The sequence below is a fragment of the Penicillium paradoxum genome, assembly GCF_028828445.1.
Source record: "Penicillium paradoxum strain IBT 22861 chromosome Unknown utg000002l_segment0_segment0, whole genome shotgun sequence".
NCBI lineage: Eukaryota > Fungi > Ascomycota > Eurotiomycetes > Eurotiales > Aspergillaceae > Penicillium > Penicillium paradoxum.
The window spans coordinates 5,382,791-5,400,181 of NW_026643180.1; the positions used below are offsets into that span (position 1 = coordinate 5,382,791).

A 17,391-nucleotide genomic window follows, 5' to 3' on the forward strand; every position below is an offset into this window, starting at 1 on the left:
GATAATTATCGGTATACCTCGAATCCTCTACAATCAAGCTTCATTCCTTGTCGTTAAGCATTTGCGCCGCTTACGTCTGCTCCAAACTCCAAACTCCGAGCCCCACGGCATCCCTGTAGCCTCAGCTCCGTCCACGAACACCTACTCCACTGTGTTTGCGCCACCATTTCAACTCCCGGGAAATATTTTCAAGCTTATGATCCATCCTGTCAGCTGGTCTCGGTGACGGATCCTTTGTAATGGCCATGGCGGGCACAGGGAAACAGCCGGACAACAATGAGGATCCTCCCACTGTATGTATACGTAACCGCCTTGTGGCACACGCTGAACTGACATGAACGCAGCCACAAAGACCGGTATCTTCCTTACTATCTCACTTTGAGAATCTCTCTCATCGCAGAGCTCCCTCTGCTGCAGTCGCCAGCCCACGTACCTCTACAACCCATTTGTTGGCAACCCCGGAACCCAGTGATGAGCTTCGATCTTCTAGCCGTGCTTCTCTAGACTTGCCCAGAGAGCAATTTCCATGGACCCCGGCCGAAGAGAATCTGATTCAGTACCAGCACACAAATGGGGAGGACTTGAGGGACCGCGGGTTATCCGGAAGACGATATGGGCGGCCCATCTCCATGAACTTCCACCGTTCATCGCCACAGCTTCCGCCAATGTTGACAGTCCAGTCGCCTCAATCGCCACCTCGCGGACAAGATTACGACAATATCCGGTCTCCTCGTGATGATAGCCGCAAAGCTCGGAGTCCAGGGCACCGCCCACGAGAATCAATGTCCGTTTCACCGGCACCACCTCGGCCGCTCTCTCCAGTGCCGAAGTTCGGACCATCCGTTCACGTAGGGGATACGATTCCTCTATTACAGTCTGGATCTCTACGTCCTAATCTGACCGGCAGTCCGGCGGATCGCAAATTAAAAAGTGCCTCGTTACCACCTCCAGCCAACCGAGCGGCAAAACCGAAAATCCCGGCGAAACCGGCTATGCTTTCTCACCCAGATACAGCCTCGTTGATTCCCCAGCTCGAACGTGCATCGCCCGAGCCTAGCATCTCACCCTTTAGCACCCCTCCTGGTAGCCCGGAGAAGCCTATGGCTAAGCCACGATCTGCCGAGAAGCCCAGTTCCAGAACACCCATAGCTAGGCCAACGACAGAACCGCCTGGCAGGCGTTCATTTGATGAGCGCTCACCTGCACCGACCTTGAATGCCAGACATGACGCTAGAGAGATGGGATTTTCAAGGACTCGCCCTAGCCCAGAACCCTCACGGGCCACCAAGCCCTTGATGGTGCAAATTCCATCAGTTCCTGCGGCAGGCCCTACGTCTGCTGCTACTGCTCCTCCGCTTTCGGCGCAAAGATATCGAGCCAGCGATAATCCTTACGACCGCCCTGGGCTTCCTCCACGACCATCTGGTGGTCCCCGTCGAAGCGGAGTATCCCCTGCACGAGAGCCTCCCAAGAATTTGACTCCCGCTGCGCATATGAAGCCGGGCCATAAGTCTATCCCCTCGTTCGCGCGTGTCAACGAACCCTCGGCCCCGAAGCCTATCCAGCGGCAACCCTCCCAGCGGCAACCTCCCCAGCGGCAACCTTCTTTACCCCGGGAACCTAGGCTATCCTCCTCCCTCCCTGAGCGAAGAGTAGTGCGTACAGACACAGAAGAAGAAGAGCAAGCCGAAGAGCCATCTATCTTACGGACCGACTATCCTGATGCGTCAAAGGCCAATCGCCGACCACCTCAATTAAAAACTGGACCGAGAGAAATCCTGACGAAATATGATACCCGGTTGCTTGCTGTGTGTGGCAAGTATGTGTGTACAACGGGGTATCTGACTCGAGTGTGGGATCTTACTACTGGTGAACAAGTGATGAGTCTCAGTCACGGGGAGACTGTGAAAAGTTTGTCCCTCGCTTTTAAGCCAGGGAAAGGACTCGAAGATGAAGGGAAGCGCATTTGGCTCGGAACTAGCGCTGGTGACATCCACGAAGTCGATATCCCGAGTCAATCCATCGTGGCCACCCGTTCATACCCGTCCCGGCGAGAAGTCATCCAGATCTTGCGACACAAGAAAGAGATGTGGACCTTTGATGATGAAGGGCGACTGCTTGTGTGGCAGCCAGACGAGACTGGCACGCCGAACCTGCAGTACAGCTACCACAATGCGTCCGAGCGTGTCGCTCGCGGTCACACATTCTCCATGGTTGTTGACGATAAGTTGTGGCTGGCAGCGGGCAAAGACGTTCATGTATATCGCCCTTCTGCACAGGACGATGTTTCCTTCAAAGTCTTCAAACGGCCTCTTGGGTTGCAGCATTCGGGTGATGTCACTTCCGGGGCCTATACCACGCGGGAGGGGGGGCCGAGTATATTTGGGACATGCAGATGGCAAGGTCACTGTATATTCCTCGACCGACTTCACATGCCTAGCAGTGGTCAATGTCAGTGTATACAAAATAAACTGCCTCGGATTCGTGGGAGATTATCTCTGGGCTGCGTATAAAACCGGCATGATCTACGTCTACGATGTATCCACCAATCCCTGGACTGTGAAGAAAGACTGGCGCGCCCATGATAGTCCAGTTTCCGGTTTTGTGTTAGACACAAGCAGCGTCTGGACTATGAATCGCCTGCAAGTGACTTCGCTAGGTACGGATAATTGTATTCGTCTCTGGGACGGAATGCTCGAGAACGATTGGCTGGGTAAGTGAAAATATTGTCTTCGTCTGGTGGTCGCGTTCTCTCTAACACATTGCAGACTCACGTATGCAAACCAGAGATGTAGAGTTCTGCAATTTCCGAGAAATTAAGGCTGTTGTCTTGACTTGGAATGCTGGTGCTTCTACTCCTGGCAGTGTGCGAACATCCGATTTCATCCGCAATGTTGTCACTCCTGAAGATCCGCCGGAGATTGTGATATTTGGATTCCAGGAGTTGGTCGATCTTGAAAATAAGAAGATCACAGCTAGTGGGTCATCTTCTGTGCCATCTTTTGTGGACATTTGCTGACATCACCACAGAGAGCTTGCTACTTGGTAGTAAAAAGAAAGAGAACGGCGAAAAGGAACACATGAGTCGCCAATATCGAGTATGGATCGAGCATCTTACTCGTACTCTTCACGAGTGCATGCCGCTCGAGGAATCCTACGTTCTTTTGCATACTGCAAACATGGTTGGATTGTTTACTTGTGTTTTCGTCAAACACAAGGAGCGTCACAACATCAAAAACATCAGTGCTTCGGAAATTAAGCGTGGAATGGGTGGCTTGCATGGCAACAAGGTTCGTGGTCCCTCTAGCCTTCTTTATGCCTTTTCTTTTCTGACCTTATTAGGGTGCCCTTGTCTTCCGCTTTGTCCTCGATGATAGCTCCATGTGCTTTGTGAACTGTCATCTAGCGGCTGGCCAAACCCAGACCGCGAACCGAAACAACGATATTGCAGCCATCTTAGAAGCCGAGTCTCTGCCTGCGGAAAATAGCATGACCCTACGGACAGATCAGTTCGCTAGTGGTGGTGATGGATCGATGATCATGGACCATGAAGTGTGCATTCTAAACGGAGACCTGAACTACCGTATCGATGCAATTCCTCGCAATGTGATCATCGATGCAGTCCGCCAGAACAACCTACCAAAACTCCTGGATCGAGATCAGCTACTTGCTTCCCGGCGGAAGAACCCCGGTTTCCGCCTGCGTGCCTTCGCTGAATCTCCTATCACCTTCGCCCCGACTTATAAATACGACGTCGGCACGGACGATTACGATTCCAGTGATAAGAAACGCTCCCCAGCCTGGTGCGACCGCGTGCTCTACCGTGGTCTAGGACGCGTCAAACAACTCGACTATCGACGACATGAGGTCCGTGCTTCCGACCACCGGCCGGTTAGTGCCGCGTTCAAGATTCGCGTTAAGACAGTCCTCCCCAAAGAACGGGCCGCGACCTGGGATGTGTGTAATCAGGAGTTCCAGGACGAGAAGCGGCGCCTGGCTTCAGAAGCTAGCATCGACTATCTAATTACGGTTCTCGGCACAGATCCTCGTCAAGCCCGTGCCTTGATACTGGGAAAGCAATAGCCGAATGCCTGGTCTGCCTTTTCTTCCCCTCTCCGGTCTGAGTGAGGCGTATTTTCCTTTCTATATGCATTTGGACGGAAGCATGGCGCGGTGTATATTGTACGACTAATGATTTTACGATAGATATGTATCATGATGGCTGCTAGAGTTAGATAGTCTGTTTTTCCCCCCTGACACTGTAGTCTTTTTGGGGGGCATGGGTCCTTTGCTCGTCTAGGTAGATTGACACCTGCACCTGAAATGGGAATATTGGCAAAGCGATCTGAGTCCCCGAGACCTGATGTGACAGTATGCACACCAGAAGAGTAGTTGCGTCTGAATCCGCCTGTTCTTCCATATATCCCTGTTCCAACTCGTTCTCTTTATGTATCAGATGTAACTTGCCAGTGTGGATGAAACCCCCGGGGTACGCCACGCTGGATGATCGGCACTGCTCTTCCCTCGGAGAGCCTGCGTATAGTGTCACTTTATCCCGGGTGATATTGGCATCCCCTGCCCTCGACTGGGGTATAGATGTCCGTCAATTCTCAGTTGGTGCCGAAGCAAAGAGACATCAACACTCCCTGATACCAAGATGTTGGGACCACCATCTCTCGCTGTTGCAGGGCCATTGTTGCCACTTGCAGATGCTTTGGGAAGAATGAAGTTCTCTGTTCGTGCTGGATCTCCTTTTTGCATGTTCTAACAGAGGTGAAGCACAAGGACACCCGGTAGCCACACAGCGATGATATAAGTGCATAGATCTATATGGGAGATCAGAAAGGGATCTATCAAGTTGGATTCGTGTGGCAGCTAAAAATCCGATGTTTGAAGTCCTGCCAGACAGCTTCTTTTATCTCAGGCTCCTTGACACAGAGAACGCTCCGATCGAAATCAATATCCTCCAGGAAAGTCTTGAACAGGAAACACTCGAATGCTTGCTTCTTAAAAGGGGTATATCCGAGCGATACCCACATTCTTCGGCCTCCTCGGCATACTACTCCCACACGGCGCGCGTTTATTGGGATTGCCTGTTTCATGCTCTGTCGCCTCGGAGGCTCCTCGTGTCTTCGTCGTCGTGATTGTATCTGGTTGAACCCCCGGAATAGGAAGGGAGATACATCACATTTCCCCTCCACGTCGACGCCGTCTAATTGCACGCGTATCCCGAGGCCTGGCATTTTCATAAAAACACCCCTTGCCTTCGAGCCAATCTCATTACTTGACAGAATCCAGAGATCGAGACCCCTTCTGGTAACACTGAAGCGTATTTAAGTGTGATACTTTCCAAGATGGCCCACACATGCTCATCTTGATCTGGCAATCCCCCCAAAAGAGAGGCAGAAGCTGAGTCTGCACATCTGCCCAACACAGCCCAACCTACAGGCCCAGCCGTCCTCTCGCCAGTCCCATTCCCAAGGCCCTGCGACGATAGCCATGTCTACCTACAATCTGAAAGGCAAATTCGCCATTGTTACTGGTGCGGGTTCCGGTATTGGCCATGCGCTTGCAGAGCTGCTGCTTCACTCCGGCTGCAATGTCGTTTTTGCCGATATAAGTTTACGATATGCAGCTGCAGTGACCGTCTCAAGATATCCTCTTTTTAACAAGAAAGGCCCAGCCGCACTTTTCCACAAGACTGATGTGACCGATTGGGCACAACTAAGTGATCTATGGAACACCACGTTGAAGATATTTGGTCAAATTGATATTGTCGCCAATGTAGCGGGCATCTATGAGCCACCGTCCAGCAATTTCTGGAAATTACCTGGTGAGGCTCCAGAATCAAAGGACAAACCCGATGCAAGCCCTGGGGCCTACAGGACCATCTCAACCAATTACATCGCCCCGATCCGTCTAGCCCAGATGGCTATAGACTATTGGTGTCAGAATTCCCAGGTCAAGGGGAATTATCTCGCTGTGGCAAGTATGGCTGCTTATCTACATTCCATGGAAAGCCCATTATACATGTCGAGCAAAGCAGGCCTGGTAAGCTTCATCAAAAGCCTGGGCGAGCTGAATGATCACCTTGGAATTCGTATCTCGGCAGTTTGCCCAGGGGTCGTCATCGTAAGTCCCTGACTCCGGATCCCTTCGATGCCTTGCAGGTGACCAATGCTAACGTGAGAATGTTGCAATAGACTCCCTTACTCGAAACCAAGTTTAGGGACAAGTTGGAAGAAGACGGTCGATACCTCACGGCTCACGAATGTGCCGGGGTCATTCTTCGTGTTCTGAAAGAGCCACAATGGGGGCGAGGGAGTATTGTCGAAACCAATAAGGTGATCACCGACAAAGGCTCTCAAATCGCCGTCCGTGAGGTACCGCTTGAGGCCTTATATCCGTCTGTACCCTCATTTGGAGGGTTGGGGGCGAGAATCACGGAAGGGAAGCGGCAACTTATAACTCATCTCCAAGACAAGGGCATAGAAACATCGTTTTTGTAACTACATACCACAGACGGGGCGGCAAGGCCTTCATTCAAAAGCATGGAAATCGCTCAAGGTGGGAATCACAGCCACTATGAGGATTAAAATTACATATTCTGTTGTTTTAAGGTCTCTCCATACTGCATTAGCGAGTTGAAAATTGGTCTTGTAGATGATGAAGCTTTATTCTGTCTTCCATGCAGTAAGCAATGCCCTCTGAAACAACCCTATAGTCAACATCCAATTCAGATATTACGAGGGAGAAGTCCACCATTAGCCAATGGAGCCCAACTCCCAGGTTGAATTGATCCAAATCTCAAGCGCCGCCTGCAGCGGCCGAGACATTGCACCGTTGATACTGCATCTAATTAGTACCATGATCTCCCTCGGCCAGAAATAATGCCACTTACTACCATGAAGACTGCGCATATTAAACTGGCAGCAGCTGCCACATACACACAAATGAAACTTTATCCCGGCAGATCAGTATCTCTTCCACTAGCAAGGAACTGGGACTTACATTTTCTGCCACGCAGAAACGATAATATCAAGCGCCTGGTCCCGCAACGACGAGGACAGCGACGCAAGCAGCTTGCCACTAGTCCCGGACACGATTTGTCGGACTTGATCTTGCGGGTATTCGGGAAGCAAGGCGAGAAGATTGTTCGACGCGAGATTAACGAAGATAGCGCCGCTAATTGACAGACCAAAGGTCATACCGGCCAATTGGGCTAAAGAGTATACATTAGCTAGAGACTTTGGTGTGGAAGCGGAAATGCGAACCTAGTAGCATGAGAGTCAATCCATTGGGCGCCTCAGATGGGGTAACCACAGCCTGGATGACTCCGAAGGAGGCCTGAGTGTAGGCACCAGCTCCAAGACCCAGAACAACCTCAAGCCCATATATCACGCCTGATGGGGTGTCGACATGAATGATGGCTGCTGTGAACCCGATTGTTAACACGCAGCATCTAGGGGACTGTATTCAGAGTGTGACTTACACATCAAAACAGCCGGGATCAGTGCAAATATACTGCCCCCTAGGTACCAGGGCTTGTAGTAACCGAAATGAGACATCATGGCACCGCTAGTTGGGATGGTAGTGATCAGTAGGAAAATGAAGGGCAGTAGGCGGACGGCAGATTGAATAGCATCGTCTCCTTGGGTGAACTGGAAGTAAATAGGGACGTAATAGACCGTAACGTAAGACACAGCACCCACTGCAGCACAGGATATGAAGAGCAAGACTGGCTCCTTCTCTGCAAACAAATGAATTGGTAGAATTCGTTTGTCAACCGAGGTCGCAATATTGAAACCCTGTTGAAGACCGAAGATTATCCATAGAGCAATGGAAACAACAAAGAGTGCAATGATCTGTCCACTGCTCCATGCATACAGTGTTCCGCCAAAGTTTATAGCCATTACCAAGGTCGTAAATGCCCCAATGCTCAGTACAGTGCCTACCCAGTCAAAGGTGGCTAGTTTCTGCCATCGCGATATCCCGGGCAACGGGTCGTTGGATGGAATGACGAAAAGATAGGTCGGGAGTAGGATGGCACCGAATAGCAGGTTGATATAGAAGGCCCAGCGCCAGGTATACAGCTCGAATGCGCCGCCGACAACTGGACCTAGCACCGTTCCAAGACCCCAGACCAAGCCGCTAGCATAGGAGTATTAGTGTACTGCAAGCCAATTCCTAGGAAGCATATGCTTACCTCAGACTGAGCCACTTTGGCCGTTCCTGGCTCGTAGTGTTCATAGAAATGAGGGCGAGCAGCCCGAAGTACATTCCATTACCACCGGCACCAGCAAAGACTCGCCCGATGATCTCAGCGTCCATTGTTGGCGCTCCACCACAGAGTGCAGAGGCTGCCATGAACACAATGGTGGATACGATGAATACCCACTTAGCATCGAACAGCGAATATAGCTTGCCAAATGGCAGAATCATTGCCATTCCTCCAATCATGAATCTACCGAGCAGGGCTTGTCAGCGATGTCACTAGCGAGGCACTAGCTTCTTACGTACCCAACCGATAGCCAAGGCAAATCTTCGACTGCATTGAAATCATTGACGATTTTCTGTCAAGAACCGACGAGGTACGTGAGTATATGCTTCTTCATTTGGGTCATGTGTATATCGCGAGAAGGTTTGCAGTGCATACCGGAGCGATGTTGGCCACAATTGTGTTGTCGAGAGAGTAGATGAAGATAGCTGTCAATGTGCTGAGCAGAAACACGAACCACTGATGTAGAATTAGCCATTTGATCTAGTTCCCATGACAAGTAAACCCACCCTGGCACCGGTGATATGCCGCGTTTCCTCTGCCTCCGATATGTCGCTTGATAGCTTTTCGGAATCGGACAGAAGCTCAGGACTTGAGGTAGGATACGAAGCCATCACGATGAACCCAAGATAAACAACAAAAGAGCTCAAATTCCCTATACAGAATTACTATACTCCGAATCATGCATCTTAAAAAGACCTTCGGCGCCATTCGATTTGTCAAGTCGGGCCAATTTCTCGCCGCGACGATGGACACATTATACAGCAATTATCGATCAATGGACTATGGAATGCCACAGTTCTGTAACAGTCCTGCCATCGGCTCGATTGATTGGACTGGTGGCCCCTGGCGGAGACTTTGTTCGGCTGATCGACCGGCCGACGCGGGAAAGTCCCCGGGGAGGCCCCCCGAGAGAAGTCTCCGACAGCCCCGGGCCAAGGGCTTGGCTTCCCTCGATTCCACCCCGAAAGTAGTGGAGGGATGTGCTGTTGGGATGGGAATGGCACACATATATGGCTATTGCTCGTCAGGATTCATGTCCAATTTGGGCCTATACAAGCCGATTTTACTAATCACCGCTGTATCATTTCTCAACCTCGATCAGTTTCCCATGGTCGTCCAGGAGGTCACTGGAGTTTTCCATTCCCCTCCATTTGGGGAGACCATCAGGAATATCCATCATGCGGGACTCGTAGAACATATGGCATCTAGCAAGTAGGTTAGTTCATACTCATACTCATGAAGAATCCACTAGCCGATGCACATACGTCGGTTTGAAAATCTCCCTCTGCTGTCGTTGCTCGTCACTCGATCCCTCGAGCTCAATCAATTGAGGAAAGATCAAACACATCTTCCGTCCTTCGTCCATAATAGGTGTCCGACAATTGGCACAATACACCTTGGTGGGCAAGTCATGCTCCTGGGAGTGATGGGTCGAAGAATAGAAGACCAAGCCGCTGGCCCCGCTGGTAAAAGCCATCTCATGCTTGTGGAAGATGGCTGCCCACTGAAACGAAGCGCCATGAGCAACCTGGCACCCACGACAATGACAGTACTTGGCATTCAGCGGTTTGGCTCTGTTCAAGACGTAAGTGATCCTCCCACAAAGACACTTCCCACGCCACTGGATTGGTCCGAATCCCTCGCTTTGTCTCTCGTATGGCGGGTTATGCCTCCAGACCTGTTCGGGGGAACTTTCGGGGATTATGTTGGTGACTGCCGGGCAGGGCAAAGGACTGTCAGCATTAGGGAAGCCGGATTGAGCCATGGTGTGTGGGTTGGTTGGAAGTGGTATACGAAGCGGTTTGTACCTGCGAGAAAGCAGGAGACACTGATTGATAAGCTTGATCTTTCGCTCCATCCAGGCGCGATTCTTCTAAACAAGCTGGTACCACGATGATGTCAGTTCGATGATCGCATCTGGACAGGGCTGCGACGGTCCAAGGGGAAGTCGGACGTTGATGCTGTCCTGGGCGTATATAAGCCAGAGATGGCCCCGTGAATACTCATTCCATTGGACCCCAAGTGATCAAAGAGGTTCAATTGGTGGTCTATAGCCGTGGGATTCTCAATCACTTCGGTGCAGATGAGATGCAAAAGCATGCAAAAGCCACAACGCTGAAGCTGTTGGCTCGGTGATGTCATGGGCCGTGTTTCTCTGTCGGAGGTCGGCTTGTTTTCATTTTTGCTTTGTATTTTCCTCAAGAATCCCTTCATCAACTTGCAACATAGCGATAATCTATACCTCCATCAGGGCCTTAAGCCTCGAAAGCATGAAACAAAGAGGAGTTTGATTGGGTGTTTCATGTTAGGGGCTGAAAGCTGAGACCTGAGGGGGTGGGCCCTGCATCGCCGCTTTGTCCATCTTCCCTCTTAAATGCTTCTGGGGCACTTCACATTCCCCATTCCTCCTTTCCAACCAGAATGGGCTTTTTAACCAAGTTGCGCCGAAGCTCGCGACGCAGTGGGAGTGCCACCGACCCGTCGCCCCCCGTTTACAGCGTACGCGGCTCGGATTACACCAAGCAGCTCTCCCGTCCAGTGCTGGCGCGCATCTTTTTCTTTGTTTGCCCTCATGCCCTTGATAACACATATGACACTTCCGAGGAATCTGCCAGCGATGGCTGCATGTCATGCGACATGCGCGATCTAGCACACTGCGCCCTCGTCAACAAGCGGTGGTTTTTGACTGCGCGGACATTGCTGTAGGACATTCCCCACGGTCTCTTTCATTCTGGCAAGTCTAATGCCGGGCCATATCCAGTTACACGAACGTTCGAATCGATCCCGTTCATTACTGTGAGCTTGAAATTGAATTATCCGTCAAACGAAAGCGCCGCTCGTTCTTTGACCGCAATGGCGACCCAATCGATGCTCCTCAGGTCCGTTTAGAGCTATTCATGCGATCGGTGCGGGAATCTCAAGGGCTAGGGAACTTGGTTTTGTCGCTTCGACTGCCATACATGACCCGCGAAGCGAACAAGGCCACCATCGCCCGCACTATCTCCGTCCTTCCTAATCTCCGCTATGTTGATCTGCCGGTGGGTCTTTACAGTGACGAGCAGTCATCTCTACCTTTGAAACAAGAACTGATGGCCCGCTGCCCCGAATTGCGTCGGATGACATATCGCCGAGGTGCTGAGAGTGGCTTTGCGCGTCTACCAGGATCCCAGCTATGGATGAACTTGGAGGTGCTCGAGCTATCGGGGGTACAAATGGAGCCGAGTACTCTGCGCAGCGGGTTGGGTGCATTCCCCCATCTTCGGGACCTCAAGCTCGAAGCCCTCAGTTGGCTCGACGACTCGGCATTTGCTGTGAACGTGCCTCTCCCACCATTCCCTGCCGTCCAGTCTCTTACACTTCGCGATACCCCCAATGTCACGGCAAGCGGGCTTGCCACATTACTGTCTTTGCCAGCGAACAGAGCGAACTTGCAATTTTTGATATTATCTTCTACCGGCATAGCCCCGTCACAACTCTATCGCATTCTCCCAGGGGCTCCGCGACTCGAGAGTCTTTCTGTCATCCAGGAGGTCTCTCGCTCATTCCCCATGGAGCAGATTCCCCCTTTGGCATCCAAGTCGCTGCGTCTCTTGCACTATGAACTCACATCTAAGACTGATAATCACGGAATGCCACCGGTGGCATCCTCATACTATACTTATCTTATCTCATCTTTGATGGCCAGAACATTACCAGCCCTGCGAGACTTATACGTCCGGGATTCCCAATTTCCCGACACGCTGTTGCTGATGCCCCCACCGCGACTCTATGGTGGCGGTGAAAATGGACCCCAGCCAAGGGGGGGCCTCTCACAACCTCTGAACGTGTATAGCAAGGGGATGGATGAGTTCGAGTGGAATTTTACCCCCTACGACCCCATGCCAGGACATGCACGTCGCGACACCAGCACGCGTCCCGTAAGCTTCCACGAGGCCCAACTGAATCGGTCCTGGGGCGGCGATTCGCGCAAGAGCGTTCTCGTCGGCAACGGGTTCGGTGGGTTCCTTGCTGTCCCAACTGATGAAGAGCGACCGAGAAGTAGTCAAGGACATAAACGATTGAGTAAGCAGGATCTGTGGCGGTGATGCTTTTTCCAAGTGTATATACATCACTGGAATCCCCTGTATGGCATGAGTAGTATTTCGAGGCTGGGTTTGACTCGAGTTCAAAGGGAAAAAAGAGACAAAAGGCGTCTTTTGGATGAGGAACGTGCGTTATGAAATCATGATCGAGGGTACATAGATATCTAGGAATATTCAGTTCATTCAAGGAGAATGGGGTTGTATACAAGCCATCACGCAGTCTCGCGCTGTTCCGGCCATCCTTCCGGCAACTGTAAACCACGCCATACCCATTGCTTTTCGATGTCGCTGTCTGTCATATTACAATAACCATATGTCCGACAATAACATTCACGCTGATCAAGGCAGTATTGAGCAGGTTTACCGAAGATCACTATAAAAGGCAGTTAGCGAACGATCACCAGAACGATCAGCGCCAAAGCGCCAACGAGAGACTCACTGTGCCACGAATACTCCAAAATGCGCCCACTGATGCCAGCCTCCAATTCCGTTTCCAACAACCAGCGCCGCAAACGAACATAATCTTCAAGACTCCGTTCATGGATCTTCGTCTTCGACAACGCGAACTGACTACAACACGGCGTCCCGACAGCCTCGGGGACCTCCGCACGAGGAAACAGCTCCATAAATCGATCGGGATACTCAACTGCCGTCGGATGGTCGTGGTCATCAGGTCTCTCGCGGAGATAGCGAGCCGGCTCGAGTTCTCGGGGACAGCCGATGATCCAGGCGCAGCGCAGATTCACATAGCCAGCCTCGTGGACGAAGTCAAGGTTGAGATGGGAGATTGAAATCACAGAGTCGTATAGTGGGTTATCAACATGCCATTGGTAGCGGCCTTCATGCAAGAAGACTAAAACTTCCGGGAGGGACCAATATCGATCAATAATATAGCTATTGAAGAGATGTCAATCAGTATGTGAACAGTCCTGGTTTCGAGCAACCGCATCGAAAACATACGTGAGATATACCATAGCCTCATTACCCTTATTCACAGGGACTGTCAAGCCACCATCTTCGTCTTTCGCATCAACACGATATATGTTAGCTTCCCAGTCTGGCAGGTGTTCTTTCACCCAGGACATATTGCTGTCCTGCATAGCGGCGAATACCAATTCCTTGTTGGCGGGTTGTACAGGGTCCAGAATGAAATGATCGCCCAGCACGACCAGGCCTTGGATTTTCGTCCAGCCGGGCACATTTGGGACTTGGTTAAGAATCAGTTGATATGATAGGAGCAGTAAGGTCGCTGCCAGGCCGAGACAAAAGAAAAGCCGCGACCGTGAGAGGCCGACATCGAGTGAGACGCAATGCCGGAGTGGAGAATATAGCCACCTCATTGCATTCTGTATTTGTACTGAAGGGGAAGGTCGTGTAAACAGGTTCGGAATTTATACACATTGCAGTCTCCAGGAGAAAGCGAACAGGGCAGGTACCCCGTTCTCTGACGTAGTGGACTCGGCGCATTTCCATGGTTGCGTGAGCCAAGTCAACATCGTGGTCTAGTATACGTATGTAGACGAGGGGAAGAGGAGTAGCTGAATACCAAGGAGCAAAAGGCACGAATAACAGTCGATTCTGTGTCTCTGGTGACCCACCGGTAGGCTGCACTATTATAGGCGCCTTAGGGCTTGGCCGAAAACAGACATCCCGAGGTCGTAGAACTACATACTTACCGGGGAGTCCCTACAGAAGAATCCCTGATTGGGATCTTACTCATGCTGATTCATTTGTATATACTCACAATCATATTAAACGGTGGGGCGTCCACACATCGATATATAGATACAAAAGCGAAGGAAATAAGGTACATGTAAACAAAGGAAAAGTGGGAAAACGAGGGAACATTGCAAGAGAGCAATGATGATACCTATTGAGTCAAATCAACGCAGGTCTCATCTGTCTTCCGAGACCTCAAATTATACCGGAATCCCACCCCCGGCTCATCCTGGGGTCCTGGGGTCGATATTTCAATCGGTGCATCATTGTCCAAGTCCATGGGTTGTTCCTCAGAGCCAAGTTGATTGTTCTCCAGACCATTGAGATCCATTGGAGTTGGAGCCCCCATATAAACGGAGTTCTGTTGAGACTGATCCACATCTATACTCTTCATCGTAGATGGATCAATAAATAATCCGTCGGTAGAGTTATCATTCAGGAAATCGGTGTAGTTCAAATTGTTGAGATCATTTGCAGTCCAATTGATCCCGTCCATTGGCTCAGATGTGTTCGAATCCAGAGCCTCATCATTGAAAAAGTTGTCAAAATGTAGTGGCGACGAAATCGATGGGTCCCACTCCACAGCCTGGGTCCAGCCTACTTCGTTAGGGTTGGCTGGGGCCATGGAAGTCCCGTCAGGCTGGAGGAAAGCAGTATTATCCAATAGGTTGTCAATAGTAAGTTCTGACGAGCCCATCCCATTCCAGTTGACAGTCTGTGTCCAATCTACTCTATTAGTACTCGCCGGGGCCATGGCAGCTGCATCTAGCTCTAGGTTGGTATCTGAGTTCAGCGTATTGAACAGAGCGTGTCCCTCGGTACTAAATGGTGCAGGTCCTGCCGGGAACATCTGAGGCATCCCTTGATTTTGATATATGGGAGCCTGGGCTCTCTGATTAGTCGGGCACATCGCCGGTAGGACCTGAGTAGGTCTCTGCAAGTTGGCAGAGCTCGAGTAAAACGATCCTGCAGGCCCCGCGGCTGGGTTCTCAAACGGTAACTGCTTGGTAAATTCTTCAAAGGGTAGTGGCTGTAAGTAACTCACATACTGATAGTTCGACCTCCGCACGTTCATACTCTGGGATGGGGGTGGAATCTGCATATACGGATGAAGAGACCTGATGGGTTCCGACCTGCGGGATAGTTGAATGGTTGGCACTGCGATATCGAGAGTATCCAACCACAATCCCTGTGTCATATGCCTATTGAAGTGAGCGGACTTTTCGCGCAGCTCTCGGAATTCCACCTCGCCTAATGCCCGCGCAGAGTTCCTGGTCCGGCCGCTCTGTCTGTTTAGATTGGGGTTGAGGCGGTAGTAGCCACAGTACCGAAGAATTGCAGGAAGGACCAGTTCAGGCCGATAGTCGTGAATGGACTTGGAGCCTGTAATTTGGAAGCTATTCGTGCCATCGGGAATGGGACTCTTAGTATACACTGCGCGGACAGCAGATTGCAAAACGAACGAGGAGCCAGTATCCATGAGATCACGGAATTTGCGGAAAGCTATAGCTTGGAGGTCAGTGATTCTAAGAAGGAGGGCAGTTTGGAACATAGCCAAGTGAACACGCAACAGCCGGCAGATCTGCGTACAAGTCATGCAGCCATTGGAGGATGGAGGGACAGGGTAGTCCTCCAAGTCGGCTTTTTCAACCGAATAGTCACCCGTATAGAAGAAATGAAGAAGACTCGAAATCTGCTGAGACGGTATCATGTCAGGAAGAATGAGCTGCTTCTTATTTCCTGTGACCTGGATTCTCCAGTCGATCCAACGAGTCGACTGGCGGATGACATTGAGATGGACCTCCCAGCCACGTTTTTGGTTCGCAGGAACCAACATGAAATCAGGGTCATTTTTCTGGAAATATCTAGCAAACTGTTAGTATATGCTCTCTGACGGGATTGTTCTTGGTCACTTACTTGTCCGTTTGGTGTTCCAGCTCTGCCTTGCGGTTACCCAACTCACCCCAGCCCAGCCAAGCACGAGGCAGGCCAGCGTGAGCGTGGCAGGGATAGTGAGGTGGTAAAGGCATAGTTTCTGATTGATGAGAAGTAAATAAAAGAGCCTATAAGTTGTAGAATGAAAATGTGAAAGATGAAGATGAAGATGAAATGTGATGATGATGATGATGATGATGATGATGAAGAATAGAGATTATTGCCGGACCTCGAGAGGCCTTAAATACTCGACTCGTAGAGTAAGAACAAAGTGTCTTTAACACGATTATTTTGGGACAACAATGCATTCAAAATAGAGATAATGAGCCTATAAATACAGGTCTCAAGTCACGCCTCCTTTGTCTGATCATGAGGCATGACAGTAAAGCTACACCACGGAATTCAAAGAGAAGAGTCTTCCATGATAGCGTTGAGCCCAGCACCAAGGGGAGAAATAGGAACAGCGTCTTGGGATGACGAATAAGACTGATGAGATGGTACTGACGAGTGTCATGGGGATGTGTTAAGCCGGTGTTTTAAGAAGGATGCCAGGTAGTTAACAGTATTCATCCCTTGCCGGCGGTCATCACAAAGAGAAAACAGGAAAACCATTTGAGACCATAGTCCCTTATGGCTAATATGGCTAATATGGAAAAAACGGAACTCATGGATGTCGGTTAGACAACCATATACCGCACTGTCACTCTGATTTCGTTTTTTCCGTGAAGCCCACACCATTGCCATATAGGCCAATATCTGGCCATCGCCTGTACCGAGACCACTGCGTTTGGCTTCGAAGACAACTAAATTCACAGCCTGGGTCTCCGGTTGCCCAGGCCATCAGTGATATCGCAACCAAAGATGGAAGCAACGCTCTTCGAATCACAGGGCCTGATGGCTTGCTCCAACATGCTGTAACCGAGAATGTCTATGCAGGCCCGGCGATGACCCGGCGAGCTGTCTATACCTACGGAGAAGCCCTGAACAAGTCTCCCACCGGGCAGATTGGGTGCGGACTGGGACAGGCTTTGTCTACCGGGACCAGTTCCCTCCTGGCACCAACACAGACTATTGTCGACAATGGCACCCTCAAGCCAGGGGTTGAAGGTCTGCAGATTATCTGCCAGCTGACGCCCGGAACCGAGGCTCCGGCAGAAGTCAACTTCTTCTTCCCAAGTTATAACGCCTTGTGCATGGCCGAGAATGCAACTCATACACTCCACAGTATATACAAACACCGAGAGGTGCTCCAGTACGGGATGCACGGCTTTGGTCCCGGTACCTAGATGAGTCGATCGTTCTGTTCGGCAAAAAGACTGATGTGGTTTTCTCTATCCACCACTGGCCCACCTGGAATCGAGATGGCGAAAAGCT

General features: G+C 50.7%; 8 protein-coding genes across 8 annotated transcripts; 3 read left to right on the forward strand and 5 right to left on the reverse strand.

The window, feature by feature from the left end:
• Positions 1-239: 239 nt before the first annotated feature.
• N7457_001903 (putative inositol polyphosphate phosphatase) lies at positions 240-4,083 on the forward strand (the record flags this gene model as incomplete). Its single annotated transcript, XM_057172949.1, is given in 6 exon segments — positions 240-293; positions 345-2,376; positions 2,396-2,713; positions 2,769-2,978; positions 3,031-3,290; positions 3,343-4,083. 6 exon segments carry the CDS (start codon positions 240-242, stop codon positions 4,081-4,083), a joined length of 3,615 nt encoding a protein of 1,204 aa, XP_057036852.1.
• Positions 4,084-5,499: 1,416 nt separating this feature from the next.
• N7457_001904 (uncharacterized protein) lies at positions 5,500-6,509 on the forward strand (the record flags this gene model as incomplete). The annotated part of the gene is made up of 2 exons (XM_057172950.1): positions 5,500-6,132; positions 6,204-6,509. 2 exons carry the CDS (start codon positions 5,500-5,502, stop codon positions 6,507-6,509), a joined length of 939 nt encoding a protein of 312 aa, XP_057036853.1.
• A 298-nt stretch (positions 6,510-6,807) lies between these two features.
• On the reverse strand, positions 6,808-8,892 carry N7457_001905 (Major facilitator superfamily domain general substrate transporter; the record flags this gene model as incomplete). Its single annotated transcript, XM_057172951.1, has 9 exons — positions 6,808-6,849; positions 6,902-6,959; positions 7,012-7,222; positions 7,275-7,433; positions 7,493-8,151; positions 8,207-8,464; positions 8,521-8,573; positions 8,657-8,737; positions 8,788-8,892. The coding sequence occupies 9 exons, from the start codon at positions 8,890-8,892 to the stop codon at positions 6,808-6,810; spliced, it is 1,626 nt and encodes a 541-aa protein (XP_057036854.1).
• Positions 8,893-9,362: 470 nt separating this feature from the next.
• Positions 9,363-10,046, reverse strand: N7457_001906 (GFA family protein; the record flags this gene model as incomplete). The annotated part of the gene is made up of 2 exons (XM_057172952.1): positions 9,363-9,486; positions 9,547-10,046. The coding sequence occupies 2 exons, from the start codon at positions 10,044-10,046 to the stop codon at positions 9,363-9,365; spliced, it is 624 nt and encodes a 207-aa protein (XP_057036855.1).
• A 656-nt stretch (positions 10,047-10,702) lies between these two features.
• N7457_001907 (F-box domain protein) lies at positions 10,703-12,366 on the forward strand (the record flags this gene model as incomplete). The annotated part of the gene is made up of 2 exons (XM_057172953.1): positions 10,703-10,983; positions 11,043-12,366. The coding sequence occupies 2 exons, from the start codon at positions 10,703-10,705 to the stop codon at positions 12,364-12,366; spliced, it is 1,605 nt and encodes a 534-aa protein (XP_057036856.1).
• Positions 12,367-12,575: 209 nt separating this feature from the next.
• Positions 12,576-13,703, reverse strand: N7457_001908 (DUF3431 domain-containing protein; the record flags this gene model as incomplete). The annotated part of the gene is made up of 4 exons (XM_057172954.1): positions 12,576-12,655; positions 12,728-12,736; positions 12,803-13,257; positions 13,324-13,703. 4 exons carry the CDS (start codon positions 13,701-13,703, stop codon positions 12,576-12,578), a joined length of 924 nt encoding a protein of 307 aa, XP_057036857.1.
• Positions 13,704-14,233: 530 nt separating this feature from the next.
• Positions 14,234-16,112, reverse strand: N7457_001909 (uncharacterized protein; the record flags this gene model as incomplete). Its single annotated transcript, XM_057172955.1, has 2 exons — positions 14,234-15,947; positions 16,000-16,112. 2 exons carry the CDS (start codon positions 16,110-16,112, stop codon positions 14,234-14,236), a joined length of 1,827 nt encoding a protein of 608 aa, XP_057036858.1.
• Positions 16,113-16,527: 415 nt separating this feature from the next.
• On the reverse strand, positions 16,528-16,858 carry N7457_001910 (uncharacterized protein; the record flags this gene model as incomplete). Its single annotated transcript, XM_057172956.1, is given in 2 exon segments — positions 16,528-16,820; positions 16,831-16,858. The coding sequence occupies 2 exon segments, from the start codon at positions 16,856-16,858 to the stop codon at positions 16,528-16,530; spliced, it is 321 nt and encodes a 106-aa protein (XP_057036859.1).
• Between the last annotated feature and the right edge of the window lie 533 nt (positions 16,859-17,391).